Here is a 15,911-nt window from a genome sequence, read left to right on the forward strand (position 1 = left end):
TGATTAGTGGGCACTCGTCTGACCATATTATTATGACTTCTGGGGGTACCTCAAGGCAGTCATTTGGGACCGCTTTTATATACCCTCTACATAGGAGATATTGCTAAATCTTTTCCTAACTCCTGACATGTATGGATCATGTATGTATCTGACATGTATGGATCAACAACGTTGATGAAGTTGTGGCTAGAGCTAATAGGATGGTGGGATTCGTAATCCGAATCTTTTACTAACACATTGCTTATAATTTCTATGTAATTCTAACTTCTCGTAAATATCATTATGCATTTGTAAATAGTATTTTTTGTTTCGGAAGTACTATTTGGAATCCTAACTATGATGTTTATGTTAATAGAATAGAGAGAGTTCAGATTAGGTTTCTGAAATACCTTTCCTATCGATTTCATCATCCTTATACAGATTATTTGTCTGCATGCCAAATCTATCTATCATTTTGTTAGCGATGGCGACTACGACATTCTTGGCTTGAGTGAGATCTGGATTTCGGTAATTGTCAATAAGATGCATATGGCTGTTGGAATTGTCTATAGACCTCCAACATTTAACTATTCTTGTTTTATTGATATCATTGAGGATACATTGTCGGATATTTTGCCAAGATATGATAAGGTTGTTCTGATGGGTGATACAATCAACATGGGCATGCTGACACACTCAGTTGTGGTTGATACATTTTTGAATATGATCTCTTCGGTTGGCTTGTGTCAGTTGATAGATGTGCCTACCAGAATTACTGATTCATCCCAAACTCTTATAGACGTTATTTGCGTTTCAGACGTTGACATTGTGCAGCAGAAGGATGTATTGATGAATTAATGTATTGTGAAATTAGGTGTTGAGTTCCAAAGAAATATCCACAAATTAAAACTTTTCGTTCTTTAAAAAATTTTAATTTTAATAACTTATTATAATTTGCAACAATTTCCATTTTTTAATATGTTTGATTATGATAATATTAATGATAAAGTCAATTTTTTTAACTCATGTTTATTGTCGGTTATTAATGAACACATTCCTATTAAGCGTTGCAGATTTAACAGGGCGCCAGCCCCTTGGTTAACGGACACTGTTAAGCTTATGTAGAGAACTAGAGACGATGCTTTTGCAAGGTTTAAGAGGTGCGGAACCAAGGTGGCTTGGCAATACAATAAGAATATGAGGAACGTTACCAATTCAGTAATAGATAGGGAGAAGAAGGCCTTTCTGGAGCATCGGATGCAAGGGGTAAACAAAAACACTTGGAGAGTCTTAAGGTCATTAGGTGTACATAATTCAAAATTCACCGTGATACCTGCGAGTCTTTGTCATCTAAATGAAATCAACAGATTTTTTATAGACTGTATCTGATAATGTGACTTTGCTGAATAGACTTGTTCAGTCAACATTTTCCTTTAGTCACGGAGTGTGATGCGCTTCAAGAAATGAATTTTATAGCGAATTTTGAAAGTTATACATGAAAATTGCAACATCGAAGATTTTATTAAAACTTCAAATATTGTTTTCTCAAAAACTAAGTTATTTTTCAAAGCGGGTTTGTTCATTGGAAAGAGGACAGTTTTACTAACACTCTGGGAAATTTTCATACTCATATTCCAAGAATTGGATTTCATACAAATTTTTAAAATTGCAAAATTCAAAAAAAATTGTCAATCATTTCAAAAATCTATTTCTGAAGAACTGAAAGTGATTTTTCAAAACGATTTTTTGCATTAAAAAGAGGATACTTTAATTAATAATTGGTGATATTTCCACAAGGAGCCTTCATGAAATGAATTTTATAGCGAATTTTTTAAATTATCGATGTAAATTATAACATCGAAAATTTTATCAACACTTCAAATATTGTTTTCTCAAAAACTAAAAGTTATTTTTCAAAATGAGTTGGTTTATTGGAAAGAAGACACTTTTATTAACACTTTGGGAAATCTTCATACTTATATTCCAAGAACTGGGTTTTATACGAATTTTTAAAACTTAATCGGCGAAATATGCAAGATTCGAAAAATATTGTCAATTATTTCAAAAATTTTTTTCTCAAAAACTACTAGTGATTTTTCAAAATGGCTTATTGCATTAAAAAGAAGATACTTTAATTAATAATTGGTGATATTTCCATAAGGATCCTTCAAGAGATTAATTTTATAGCGAATTTTCAAGTTATCGGTGAAAATTGCAACATCGAAAATTTTATCAAAACTTCAAACACCTATTGTTTTCTCAAAAACTAAAAGTTATTTGTCAAAACAGGTTCATGCATTGGAAAGAGGTCACTGTTATTAATATTATGGGAAATTTTCATAGTCATATTCCAAGAAATCGATTTTATACGAATTTTTAAAACTTAATTGGCGAAATTTCAAAATTCGAAAAAATTGTCGATTATTTCAAAAATTTATTTATCAAAAACTACAAGTGATTTTTCAAAACGGCTTATTGCATTAAAAAGAGGATACTTTAATTAATAATTGGTGATATTTCCACAAGGATCCTTCAAGAAATTAATTTTATAGCGAATTTTGAAAGTTATCGATGAGAGATGCAACATCGAAAATTTTATCAAAACTTCAAATGTTGCTTTCTCAAAAACTAAAAGTGATTTTTCAAAACGGCTTTTTGCATTAAAAAGAGGATACTTTAATTAATAAATGGTGATATTTCCACAAGGAGCCTTCATGAAATGAATTTTATAGCGAATTTTGAAAATTATCGATAAAAATTGCAACATCGAAAATTTTATCAAAACTTCAAATGTTGCTTTCTCAAAAACTAAAAGTGATTTTTCAAAACGGCTTTTTGCATTAAAAAGAGGATACTTTAATTAATAATTGGTGATATTTCCACAAGGAGCCTTCATGAAATGAATTTTATAGCGAATTTTTTAAATTATCGATGTAAATTATAACATCGAAAATTTTATCAACACTTCAAATATTGTTTTCTCAAAAACTAAAAGTTATTTTTCAAAATGAATTGGTTTATTGGAAAGAAGACACTTTTATTAATACTTTGGGAAATTTTCATAGTCATATTCCAAGAAATCGATTTTATACGAATTTTTAAAACTTAAACGGCGAAATTTCAAAATTCGAAAAAATTGTCGATTATTTCAAAAATTTATTTCTCAAAAACTACAAGTGATTTTTCAAAACGGCTTATTGTATTAAAAAGAGAATACTTTAATTAATAATTGGTGATATTTCCACACGGATCCTTCAAGAAATGAATTTTATAGCGAATTTTGAAAGTTATCGATGAGAGATGCAACATCGAAAATTTTATCAAAACTTCAAATGTTGCTTTCTCAAAAACTAAAAGTGATTTTTCAAAACGGCTTTTTGCATTAAAAAGAGGATACTTTAATTAATAATTGGTGATATTTCCACAAGGAGCCTTCATGAAATGAATTTTATAGCGAATTTTTTAAATTATCGATGTAAATTATAACATCGAAAATTTTATCAAAACTTCAAATGTTGCTTTCTCAAAAACTAAAAGTGATTTTTCAAAACGGCTTTTTGCATTAAAAAGAAGATACTTTAATTAATAATTGGTGATATTTCCACAAGGAACCTTCATGAAATGAATTTTATAGCGAATTTTGAAAATTATCGATAAAAATTGCAACATCGAAAATTTTATCAAAACTTCAAATGTTGCTTTCTCAAAAACTAAAAGTGATTTTTCAAAACGGCTTTTTGCATTAAAAAGAGGATACTTTAATTAATAATTGGTGATATTTCTACAAGGAGCCTTCATGAAATGAATTTTATAGCGAATTTTTTAAATTATCGATGAAAATTAGAACATCGAAAATTTTATCAACACTTCAAATATTGTTTTCTCAAAAACTAAAAGTTATTTTTCAAAATGAGTTGGTTTATTGGAAAGAAGACACTTTACTTTTAAGACACCTATTAATACTTTGGGAAATTTTCATACTCATATTCCAAGAACTGGATTTTATACGAATTTTTAAAACTTAATTGGGGAAAATTGCAATATTTGAAAAAATTTTCGATCATTTCAAAAATTTATTTCTCAAGAACTGAAACTGGCTTTTCAAAACGGTTTTTTGCATTAAAAAGAGGATACTTTAATTAATAATTGAGTGATAACACCGACAGTTCTGTTAGTAATGAATGTGATCATGAATTACAAGCGAAGAGAAGAAAACTACACGAAACTGCAATAAGAGATTTTATATATCGTATTGGGATTGTTACAATGAGATTGCTAATAATAATAACCTGATATAAATAAAGTTGTATTCAATGAAAAAAGTCCTATTGGGGTTGAACTTGATTATTATCTGCAGTACTAAGTAACAGGTTTTTAATATCCCGTCAAAGCCGGATAGTTGCCGGATATCCGTTCCACCACTACTCTGTTCCATGTTCTTAGATAAACTCTGGGTATTCCCCCAGTTGTCTACACGATGTATTAATCAAGGACGGTTGTATATTTATATTGAACTAAAAGTAGAACTAATACAAGACCTAGAACTAGAAACATTCATGTTTAGCCGTACGTCTCTTAAGACGTACGGCAAAAGAGACGCAAGTTGATCAAATTGTTGAGGTTCAAACTCGAAGTGGCGTTAAATGTAAATCATATACCATTATAGGCTATATGTTAAGACGGCGGCGTTCTAAATATCTTATCACACGGGACCATAAAACTTATTTAGTTCATGTTCAAGATTCGATTGCCTCTGACGCTAAACGTTGTCCGTCATAACGGCGTTTACTGTGATAATGGGGAAGAAGTCTGTGCTCTTTTCTCGGATTACTTTGGTTCGGTATTCATACAATCAGTTATTGGTGTATATCCTATTATACAGGGTGTTCCATCTCAGACGAGCCACCCCGTATATTTCTTATCCTATAGTGATTAGAAATGTTTCCCGAAACCCGTCGAATGATTTTGTTTGGGGGACATCGTTTGACGTCATTTGAGGCTTGAACGAGCAACCCCCTAAGAGGGGGTGCTTCAACCACTCAAAATTGAATAGGGGAGAGGGGTTGAGTGATACTTCATTTAAAAGGTCTTGGAAGCCTCTTTACAACGGTGTATGAAAAACGTAAATTTGATGAACCGTTTTCGCCAAAAATCAATTTTTTAGCTCAAATGAGCAACCTTGAATATTTTGGTTATAAATAAATAAATTGAATTGTTTTATCATGTTGTTTTATTTATCACAATCAAAAAATCAAATCTGCGTTTTTAAATCAAATGTTCAAATTGTCCTCCATTGACTTCCATACAATAATACAATCTTGACTGAAAACCGTCTCTAACATGGTTCAGCATAATTGGAGTTATGTGACGACACTCATTTACAATTTGTTGGCGTAGTTCGTCCAAATTTTCAGGCTGAGTCACAAAAATCTTGGACTTAAGATGTCCCCACAAGAAGAAGTCCAGAGGTTTCGTGTCAGGAGAACGGGCAGGCCACTCTATAGGACCTCTTCTTCCAATCCAACGACCGGGGTATTACAAATTGAGGTATTGGCGAACTGGTGCGGTGTAGTGAGGAGGAGCTCCGTCTTGTTGGAAATGCAATTGTTGTTCAAGTAATAGAGGATCGTTTTTAATTTTTCTGTTATTAACGGATCAATCACATTTTCCAGCATTTCAAGATAAATTTCGCCATTTAAATTACCAGGAATAAACAGAGGTCCAATTATGTGGCCTCCCAAAATTCCTACCCAAACGTTTAGCTTTTCCGGATATTGAGTGTGAGCTTCTCGAAATACATGAGGATTTGTATCGCCCCAAATTCTACAGCTATGCCGGTTAACCTCTCCATTAAGTGAAAAAGTGCATTCGTCAGAAAAGCAAACGTTGTACAAGAAATTTGGGTTATTGTTGATACGCTCGGCCATAATTTCGCAAAACTCTTGCCTTCGATCCAAATCATCATCATTTAATTCGTGAATTAATTTAATTTTGTACGGATGGAACTTGTGTTTATGTAAAATTCTAAAAACGTTAGATTGGCTAATACCGGAAGCTGCAGAAAGTTGTCGTAGAGCTTGCGTGTTTGGCATAAGTTGGACATGTCCCAAGACCGCCACCGCTGCTCCTTCATCATTCACAATTCCAATGGGTGCCCTTTTTTTTATCCATTACTGAACCCGTCTCAACAAATTTTGAAATCAATTCCATTACGTACTTATGGCGAACACTACGTTCAGGGTGGTTTTGGTTAAATATCCTTGCAGTCGCTCGGGCACAATTTTGATTTTGGTAATAGAGGCTAACCAGCTCAACACGTTCTTGCAATGTGTACACCATAATTATTTTTAAAATTTTAAACAAATCAGCCAAGTAGTCTCAACAGATTGATTTAAACGTATTATAACCAGATAAACATCTTCTAAAAACAAACAATGAAGGCAACATATGGAAATGTTTTGATTTTTTTTTTATTTTTTAGTTTGAGAGAATTTATTATTGTTGGAAGTCAATGGAGGACAATTTGAACATTTGATTTAAAAACGCAGATTTGATTTTTTGATTGTGATAAATAAAACAACATGATAAAACAATTCAATTTTTTTATTTATGACCAAAATATTCAAGGTTGCTCATTTGAGCTAAAAAATTGATTTTTGGCGAACACGGTTCATCAAATTTACGTTTTTCATACACCGTTGTAAAGAGTCTTCCAAGACCTTTCAAATGAAATATCACTCAACCCCTCTCCCTATTCAATTTTGAAGGGTTGAAGCACCCCCTCTTAGGGGGTTGCTCGTTCAAGCCTCAAATGACGTCAAAAGATGTCCCCCAAACAAAATCATTCGACAGGTTTCGGGAAACTTTTCTAATCATTATGGGATAAGAAATATACGGGGTGGCTCGTCTGAGATGGAACATCCTGTATAGTTATCTGCTGTATAAACTTATCTGGATGTACCAGTAGAGGTACACAATCTTGATTATATCGTATCCTGTGCATCAAATAGGTTGCCATATAGAGTGGGAAGTAATGCTCTGCACTAGTGGTGGAACGGATATACGGCCTACCCGGCCATTTTTAAAATCCGGATATCGGATAGTTACCACATATCCGGATATTAAAAATCTATTACTTAGTACTCCACCATTCACAGGAATTAGTATCTCTTTTAGGCGTTGGACAGTGCAGATAATAATCAAGTTCAACCCCAATAGGACTTTTTGATATCCGGCCGAAGGGGATGTCGAATATCCGGTATCCGGCTTTTCGCAAAATCACTATCCGTTCCATCACTACTCCTGCACCTATATAGTGCCCAAAACAATAAATGGCAAGGTAGCAAAAAACAGCTTGGCATTCGACCTGTTAAGTGACGCACAGCTAAACCCGATGTTTCTAGTTTTAGATCTAGTGTTAGTTCTAATGCTAGTGTTAGATGTTAGCTCTAGTTTTAATTGTTATTCAGCGTTAGATTGTTGTATATTTTTTATTGAACTAAAACTAGAACTGTTCGAATTTACTATTGATGCAAACAGTTTAAAGAGCAAATTAGAAATTTTTCATATAAAACATTTTTTTTTGTTATATCCAGGTTTTGCTGTAATTACGAATAACAAAAAGTATAAAAACATGCATTTCTTGTAAGTTAATTCCAAGTTAACCAAGTCTTTTAATCGATATCTTCGGCCTAGTTTTAAAAGTAATTACCATTTAAATGAAGATTAATATAAAAATAATTGTATTTCTATCATGCATAAAATACTAACTCATGCAAGAAAATCCCTAATTTACTTACATTTACACCTCAAAATCGCCGATAGTAAATTTATTTTTGTGTGTATTTGTAGCAGTGAGACAAGGACCATCTGGACTGGTTAATTGCTCCTGTCCCAATTGAATACGAAAAATACAAAAAACAGAAAAAAGTACACAGTGTTAGAGCCAAAAGCGGACGATTTGTGACGATTTAAAGTCGTTTTTTTGTTAGCACAATTAAGTTAGTGACACATTTTCTTTAACAACTAAATGAATGATTTATTTTTCCCACAAATACATCAAAAAATAATTAAAAGTAACGAAAAAGGGTAACTTACATCGACGTCTGTAATCATTTCTTTGGTTGAAACTGTGGTTTCGATACGTCTTATGGATCCTTCGTGGATGTTCACGTCGAATTTCAAACATTGGTATCTTCTTAGGAGGAAAACGATTGGAATTGGGAGAACTCCAGCAAATATCATTGTAATTGCTATTCCCATTACCCAATTTGGATATTGAGTACTCACACCTTTGCCCTTAAAAAATATACAACGCCATTAAAATTGTCTATCAAGAAAGTTTAACTACAATATTAAGTTTACATCAATACTAAGCATTTAAATTTATTTTTGAAATACAAAGATTTCATGAAATACTACCGATATACCTATATTATATATATTTTTTGAAAATTAAAAGTTTTCTTAAAACTGGATGAGGTTAAATTGTACCAAATTTTAATATTCCCTGGTGAATAATTCATTTTATACGAATTTTATTAAGTTGTTTATTTAAATTAACTTGGACGCTCAAATGTTAAGTTTTCTCGGTTCTTTTGTATGGTGTAAAGAGTTGGACCTTCAATGTGTATTGCGAGCTACTGCAGGATGCTGAAAATATCATGGACAGAACATATAACCAACATGGAAGTTCTGAGAAGAATGAAGGAGGACACTGAGATCCTGCAAGAAGTGAAAAAAGGAGGGCTGCTGCGTCCAAAATTAAAATAGCGATGATGATAGCCTCCAAAATGGAGACAGTACATGAAGAAGAAAACGTTTTTGAATGTCAGATCAAAGAAAAAAATTGGTTTCTCCAAAATCTGTTGGAATTAAGCTATGAAACATTTTGGGGTTATAAAACAATGTTTGAAATTAGGTTATACCAAATTTTAAGATTCCAGAGTAAAGCGCTCGTTTTCTATAGATTTCTCAAATTCACTGATTTACATAGACTTTTTTGAATGTGAGATTAATGAAAAAATAATGTTTTCTCGAAAACGTATTGGAATTAAGAAATGAAACATTTTGAGGTTATAAAGCAATGTTTGAAGTTAAGTTATACCAAATTTTAAGATTAAAGAGTAAAGTGTTCACTTTTTATAGATTTCTTAAAGTCACTGATTTAACTGAATATGTGAGATTAATGAAAAAAAAAAGTTTTGTCGAAAACCTATTGGAATTAAGAAGTTAAACATTTTGAGGTTATAAAGGAATGTATAAGGTTAAGTTATACAAAATTTTAAAATTCCAGAGTAAAACGTTCGTTTTTTATAGATTTTTTAAAGTCATTGATTTAAATGGACTTTTTAAAATTTGAGGGTTATGAAAAAAGGATATATTTTCCAAAACGTATTGGAATTAAGAAATGAAACATTTTGAGGTTATAAAGCAATGTTTGAAGTTAAGTTATGCCAAATTTTAAGATTCTAGAGTAAAGCGTTCGCTTTTTATAGAATTCTTAAAGTCACTGATTTAATTGGATATGTGAGATTAATGAAAAAAAAATGTTTTGTCGAAAACCTATTGGAATTAAGAAATTAAACATTTTGAGGTTATAAAGGAATGTTTGAGGTTAAGGTATACAAAATTTTAAGATTCCAGAGTAAAACGTTCGTTTTTTATAGATTTTTTTAAAGTCATTGATTTAAATAGACATTTTCAAATTTGAGGATTATGAAAAAAGGATGTATTTTCCAAAACGTATTGTAATTAAGAAATGAAACATTTTGAGGTTATAAAGCAATGTTTGAAGTTGAGTTATACCAAATTTTAAGATAAAAGAGTAAAGCGTTCACTTTTTATAGATTTCTTAAAGTCACTGATTTAACTGAATATGTGAGATTAATGAAAAAAAAAAATATTTTGTCGAAAACCTATTGGAATTAAGAAATTAAACATTTTGAGGTTATAAAGGAATGTATGAGGTTAAGTTATACAAAATTTTAAGATTCCAGAGTAAAACGTTCGTTTTTTATAAATTTTTTAAAGTCATTGATTTAAATGGACTTTTTTAAATTTGAGGGTTATGAAAAAAGGATATATTTTCCAAAACGTATTGGAATTAAGAAATGAAACATTTTGAGGTTATAAAGGAATGTTTGCGGTTAGGTTATACCCAAGGTCTATAGAACATAAGGTTACCCAATACCGATTCTCCTCCTCTGAGAGGCAAGGTGGGTCAGTGACGTAGCTGGTTCTATGAACAACACAACACGATGCGAGGTTTAAATATTTTATATAGACTGTACCACAGTATAAGCACGTGTATAGGCTATCTTTTATTCTGACTGTATCGAACCAGTGACGTCAATTTGCGGGGTAATAATCGATACTACAGAGGCATAGGGAATGAGGTAACCTTATGTTCTATAAACCTTGGGTTATACCAAATTTTAAGATTCCAGAGCAAACCAATAATTTTTTATATATTTTTTAAAGTCATTGATTTAAATGGACTTTTTAAAATTTGAGGGTTATGAAAAAAGGATATATTTTCCAAAACGTATTGGAATTAAAAAATGAAACATTTTGAGGTTATAAAAGAACATTTGAGGTTAGGTTATACCAAATTTTAAGATTCCAGAGCAAACCAATAATTTTTTATATATTTTTTAAAGTAGCTGATTTATATGGACACTTTTAAATGTGATGTTATAGAAAAAAAATGTTTTCTCCAAAACGTTCTGGAATTAGGAACTGAAACATTTTGAGGTTATAAAAGAATGTTTGAGGTTAGATTATACCAAATTTTAAGATTCCAGAGCAAACCAATAATTTTTTATATATATTTTAAAGTAGCTGATTTATATGGACACTTTTAAATGTGATGTTATAGAAAAAAAAATGTTTTCTCCAAAACGTTCTGGAATTAGGAACTGAAACATTTTGAGGTTATAAAGGAATAGTTGAGGTTACAAGGTACCAAATTTTAACATTCCAGAGTAAAGCGTTCGCTTTTTATCGATTTTTTAAAGTCAATGATTTAAATGGACTTTTTCAAATTTCAAGTTTATGAAAAAAGATGTATTCTCCAAAATGTATTGGAATTAAAGAATGAAACATTTTAAGGTTATTGAAGAATGTTTGAGGTTATGTTATATCAAATTTTAAGATTCTAGAGCAAACCAATAATTTTTTATATACATATACAGGGTGCCTATTATATATGAAATATAGTATATATCTCGGTAAATGTTGACTTTATAAAAAAACATTTTATACAAAAGTTGTTTAATGTTTTATTTGCCATATATAAGACTACATTCAATTGGTTTTAATTCAGAAAACAAATGAGTAACTATATGAGTATATACTATATTCCATACATAATAGGCACCCTGTATATTTTACAATAGCTGTAACGTTTAAAAACGTTTTGGAATTAGGAACTGAAATATTTTGAGGTTATAAAGGAATGGTTGAGGTTACGTTAATTCCCAAATTTTATCAACGTTATATCCAATTCTAATTTTGATTTTTGTTTTCCAATTCCGTTTAATTGTTATTGATTTTATAAAATCGTATCGCAAGAACAAATTGAGATATGATGATGAAATAAGGTGCACTCTAAAGGAAATTTTGTGGAGATTTAACACCCTATAAATAATTTCTTAATTTTCATAAACATCGCTGTAATGATTTTCTAAACTCAAGTCTGCACGTTTGATTGTTGGAGATTTTAAAATTGACTTTTAAAAATCGTATCTCAAAGACGAACTAAGATATTAATATGAAATGAAGTGCACTTTAAAGCAAGTTTAGGGCAGATTTAACATCTCATAAGCAATTTCTTAATTTTCATAAACATCGCTGTTATGATTTTTTAAACTCAAGTCTGCGCGTTTTATTGTTGAAGATTTTAAAAGTATATCTTTAAACAATCGTATCTCCAAGATGAATTGAGATATTCTGATGAAATAAAGTACACTTTAAAGCAAATTTAATACCCCATAAATAATTTCTTAATTTCCATAAACATCGCTGTTATAATTTTTTAAACACAAGGCTGCGTGTAAGATTGTTGAAGATTTTAAAGTTAGGTATTTGAAAAATCTTATCTTAAAGACGAATTGAGATATCATGGTGAAATAAAGTGCATTTTAAAGCAAATCTAATGCAAATTTAACACCCCATAAATAATTTCTTAATTTCCATAAACATCGCTGTTATCATTCTTTAAAAGCAAATCTGCGCGTTTGATTGTTGAAGATTTTAAAATAATATGTTTAAAAAATCATATCTCAAAGATGAATTGAGATATTATGGTGAAATAAAGTGCATTTTAAAGCAAATTTAATGCAAATTTGACATCCCATAAATAATTTCTTAATTTCCATAAACATCGCTGTTATGATTTTTTAAACGCAAATCTGCGCGTTTGATTGTTGAAGATTTTAATGTAATATATTTAAAAAATCGTATCTCAAAGACGAATTGAGATATTATAGTGAAATAAAGTGCATTTTAAAGCAAATTTAATGCAAATTTGACATCCCATAAATAATTTCTTAATTTCCATAAACATCGCTGTTATGATTTTTTAAACGCAAATCTGCGCGTTTGATTGTTGAAGATTTTAATGTAATATATTTAAAAAATCGTATCTCAAAGACGAATTGAGATATTATGGTGAAATAAAGTGCATTTTAATTCAAATTTAATGCAAATTTGACATCCCATAAATAATTTCTTAATTTCCATAAACATCGCTGTTATGATTTTTTAAACTCAAATCTGCGCGTATGATTGTTGAAGATTTTAAAATTAGATATTTAAAAAATCGTATCTCATACACGAATTGAGATATTATGGTGAAATAAAGTGCATTTTAAAGCAAATTTAATGCAAATTTAACACCCCGTAAATAATTTCTTAATTTCCATAAACATCGCTGTTATGATTTTTTAAGCTCAAATCTGCGCGTATGATTGTTGAAGATTTTAAAATTAGATATTTAAAAAATCGTATCTCATACACGAATTGAGATATTATGGTGAAATAAAGTGCATTTTAAAGCAAATTTAATGCAAATTTAACACCCCGTAAATAATTTCTTAATTTCCATAAACATCGCTGTTATGATTTTTTAAGCTCAAATCTGGGCGTTTCATAGTTAAAGATTTTAAAAGCAGATCTTTAAAAAATCGTATCTCAAAAACCAATTGAGATATTACGATGAAATAAAGATCATTTGAAACCAAATATAAAGAAGATTTATCGTGCCATAAATCATTCCTTAATTTCTATATACATCGTTGTTACGATTTTTTAAATTCAACTCTGCGCGCATGATTTTCAACATATTTTTCAATATTTGTTACTGTATACGTAAATTTGGGCAACCTGAACAAGCTTTAGCTTTAGTTATTTTAAAGCAAATTTATTAATGATTTAACGTGCTGTAGATAATTTTTCAATTTCCATAAACATCGTAGTTATGATTTCTTACACCCAATTATAATGAAATAAAGAACACTTTAAAGCAGATTTAGTGTAGGTTTCGATAATCAACTTCTCTTACCTTTTCTGCATGCCATGCTTGATATGTTGGATTTCTCACCACCATATCAACTATCGACGATACCAATATGACAAACATAATGAGTGGAGCCAAAAATCTCCAAGTAAACTGCCAGAAAATTCCAGGTCTAACTCCAGTCATATCGAAAATATCTTGCGTGAATTTCTTGTGTCCATAAATATAAATGACAGCGATCATTTCCATGAAAGCAACAACGACTAATCCGATGGTTCCAGCGAAAGAATCGAAAAGTTTCAGCCAATACTCTCCAGCTCCGGTTGTAAAGATCAATCCCATAAAGAAACAAATCAAACAAACCACACCGGTCAAGTACGGTTTTCGAATTCTTTTGAAAATTTCTATATCAAAAATCGTACATAACATTCCTTCCAAGATTCCAATTTGGGAACCTAATCCAAGGGAGAGTAACATCATAAAGAAAATTACCGCCCAAAATGGAGCACCTGGTAATTCGACGATTGCTTGGGTGAAAACGATGAAAGCTAATCCGGTTCCTTCGGCTGCTTGTTCTAATTCTTGTTCTAATGAACAAACATCTAATCCGTAAACTTCAGTTCTATTTATTGAAGGAATATCAGCGTATGCACGTTCGTAAAGGGAAGTACTAACATCTGTGCTTGCAATTAATCCAAGTGATGCCATCTTCATTTTATTACTATAAAAATAGACATAAAATAATAACTTGAAAACAAAATAATTACTATTGATTATATCGTTAGGAAAAGTACTGAATACAGAAGTCACGCTATAGATATTTTGGCAAGGTCAAAGAGAATGTCATCGATTTTATGTTTTAACTTAAAAATAGAAATAAAATAAGGAAATATTTCAACCGTACCTGTGAATGCATTTTTCAACATTACTCATCGCTTTAAAACCCAAAATAGCAAAAATTACAACGCTGGCATAAATCGCAGTTATTGCATTGCAAATTGACACTAAAATCACATCTCTAACGCAATTATTTTTCGGCTGATTATATGAACCAAACGCGATTAACGATCCAAAAGCTAAACCAAACGAATAAAACACTTGAGTTGCTGCATCCAACCAAACTGTTGGTTCTAAAAGTTTTTCCACCTAAAATAAAGCAATAATCAAAATTTGGAATAATCGAATTGTTTAAAAAAATTACTTTTGGGGTATACATATGAGCTAAACCAGCACTCGCCCCATTCAATGTAATTCCTCTCACAAAAAATATGGTTAAAACAATGTACGGGAACATTGAAGTAAAATAAACCACCTGTAAATAAAAAAGAGAAGCCGTATTAAGTTTATAAATCTTATAATAGATTTAAAAGTTTAAACTTACCTTTCCAGAGCTTTGAATTCCTTTCATCACAATAAAAAATACAATGATCCACGATAATAATAAACACACAACGATCCACCATTTCGGTGATCCCGGATCATCAATCGATGATGAAACATCCAAAGTGGTTCTATACCAAAAATAAGCCGTTTCTGAGGATTTAACGCATTCAGCAACTTCCGTTCCATTCACCACCGGACAACTTGCCCAAGGAAGAGGATTCTAAATTAAAAATTATTGATTTAATTTGAATCGAAAATATGGCGTTGAGTTTTTTTTGTACCTGGAAACTATTAAAAAGGTAATAAAAGCACCATGTTATGATAACGTTATAGTATAACGCTACGAAGAATGTAACCAGGCAAGAGGAAATACCAATTCCACCCAACCAAGGGTGGATTGTATTCCAAACGCCCAAGGAACCCAGTCTCATTTTTTGTCCGATTCCCAATTCGATCAAAAATAATGGAATTCCTTCCAAAATCAACATTATAAAGAATGGGATGAGGAAAGCTCCTGGAAATAATAAGAAAAAAATTATTTAAGAATTCAATTATTAAACATTATTTATTTATCTCTATTAGAAATTGCTTTGTGACAACAAATTTCGTTGTTATTATTGATTTTAAACACAGATTTTTTTTAAATCGTATCTTAAAAACGAATTGAGATTTTAAGGTGAAATAAAGTGCACCTTACAGCAAATTTAGTGCAGATTTAACATCCCATAAATAACTTCTTAATTTCCATAAACATCACTGTTATGATTTTTTAAACTCAAGTCTGCTCGTTTGATTGTTAAAGATTTTAACAGTACAACTTTAAAAATCGTCTCTCAAAGACGAATTGAGATATTATTATGAAATGAAGTGCACTTTAAGCAAATTTAATACAGATTTAAGACCCAATATATAATTTCTTAATTTTCATAAACATCGCTGTTATGGTTTTTTAAATTTATATCTGCACGTTTGATTGTTGAAGATTTTAAAAGTAGATCTTTTAAAAATCTTATCTTAAAGACGAATTGCG

At 30.6% G+C, this 15,911-nt stretch overlaps 1 protein-coding gene across 2 annotated transcripts in view; it reads right to left on the reverse strand.

Annotated features, from left to right (window-relative positions):
• The window catches only part of LOC111418230 (sodium-dependent neutral amino acid transporter B(0)AT3), a 37,609-nt gene that overhangs the window by 8,613 nt on the left and 13,085 nt on the right, over positions 1 to 15,911 (reverse strand). Inside the window, exons 2-8 of one of the 2 annotated variants that reach the window (XM_023050722.2) lie at positions 15,163 to 15,395; positions 14,880 to 15,101; positions 14,700 to 14,810; positions 14,403 to 14,644; positions 13,544 to 14,219; positions 8,077 to 8,277; positions 7,779 to 7,867 (exon numbers count right to left, since the gene is read on the reverse strand). In XM_023050722.2, the coding sequence (XP_022906490.1) occupies positions 7,781 to 7,867; positions 8,077 to 8,277; positions 13,544 to 14,219; positions 14,403 to 14,644; positions 14,700 to 14,810; positions 14,880 to 15,101; positions 15,163 to 15,395 (1,772 nt within the window). In that variant the 3' untranslated portion in view covers positions 7,779 to 7,780. The remainder of the gene's footprint in view (positions 1 to 7,778; positions 7,868 to 8,076; positions 8,278 to 13,543; positions 14,220 to 14,402; positions 14,645 to 14,699; positions 14,811 to 14,879; positions 15,102 to 15,162; positions 15,396 to 15,911) is intronic. The other variant, XM_023050721.2, reaches the window with a different exon arrangement.

This window comes from Onthophagus taurus, chromosome 7 (genome assembly GCF_036711975.1).
Source record: "Onthophagus taurus isolate NC chromosome 7, IU_Otau_3.0, whole genome shotgun sequence".
In the NCBI taxonomy this organism is placed as follows: Eukaryota; Metazoa; Arthropoda; class Insecta; order Coleoptera; family Scarabaeidae; genus Onthophagus; species Onthophagus taurus.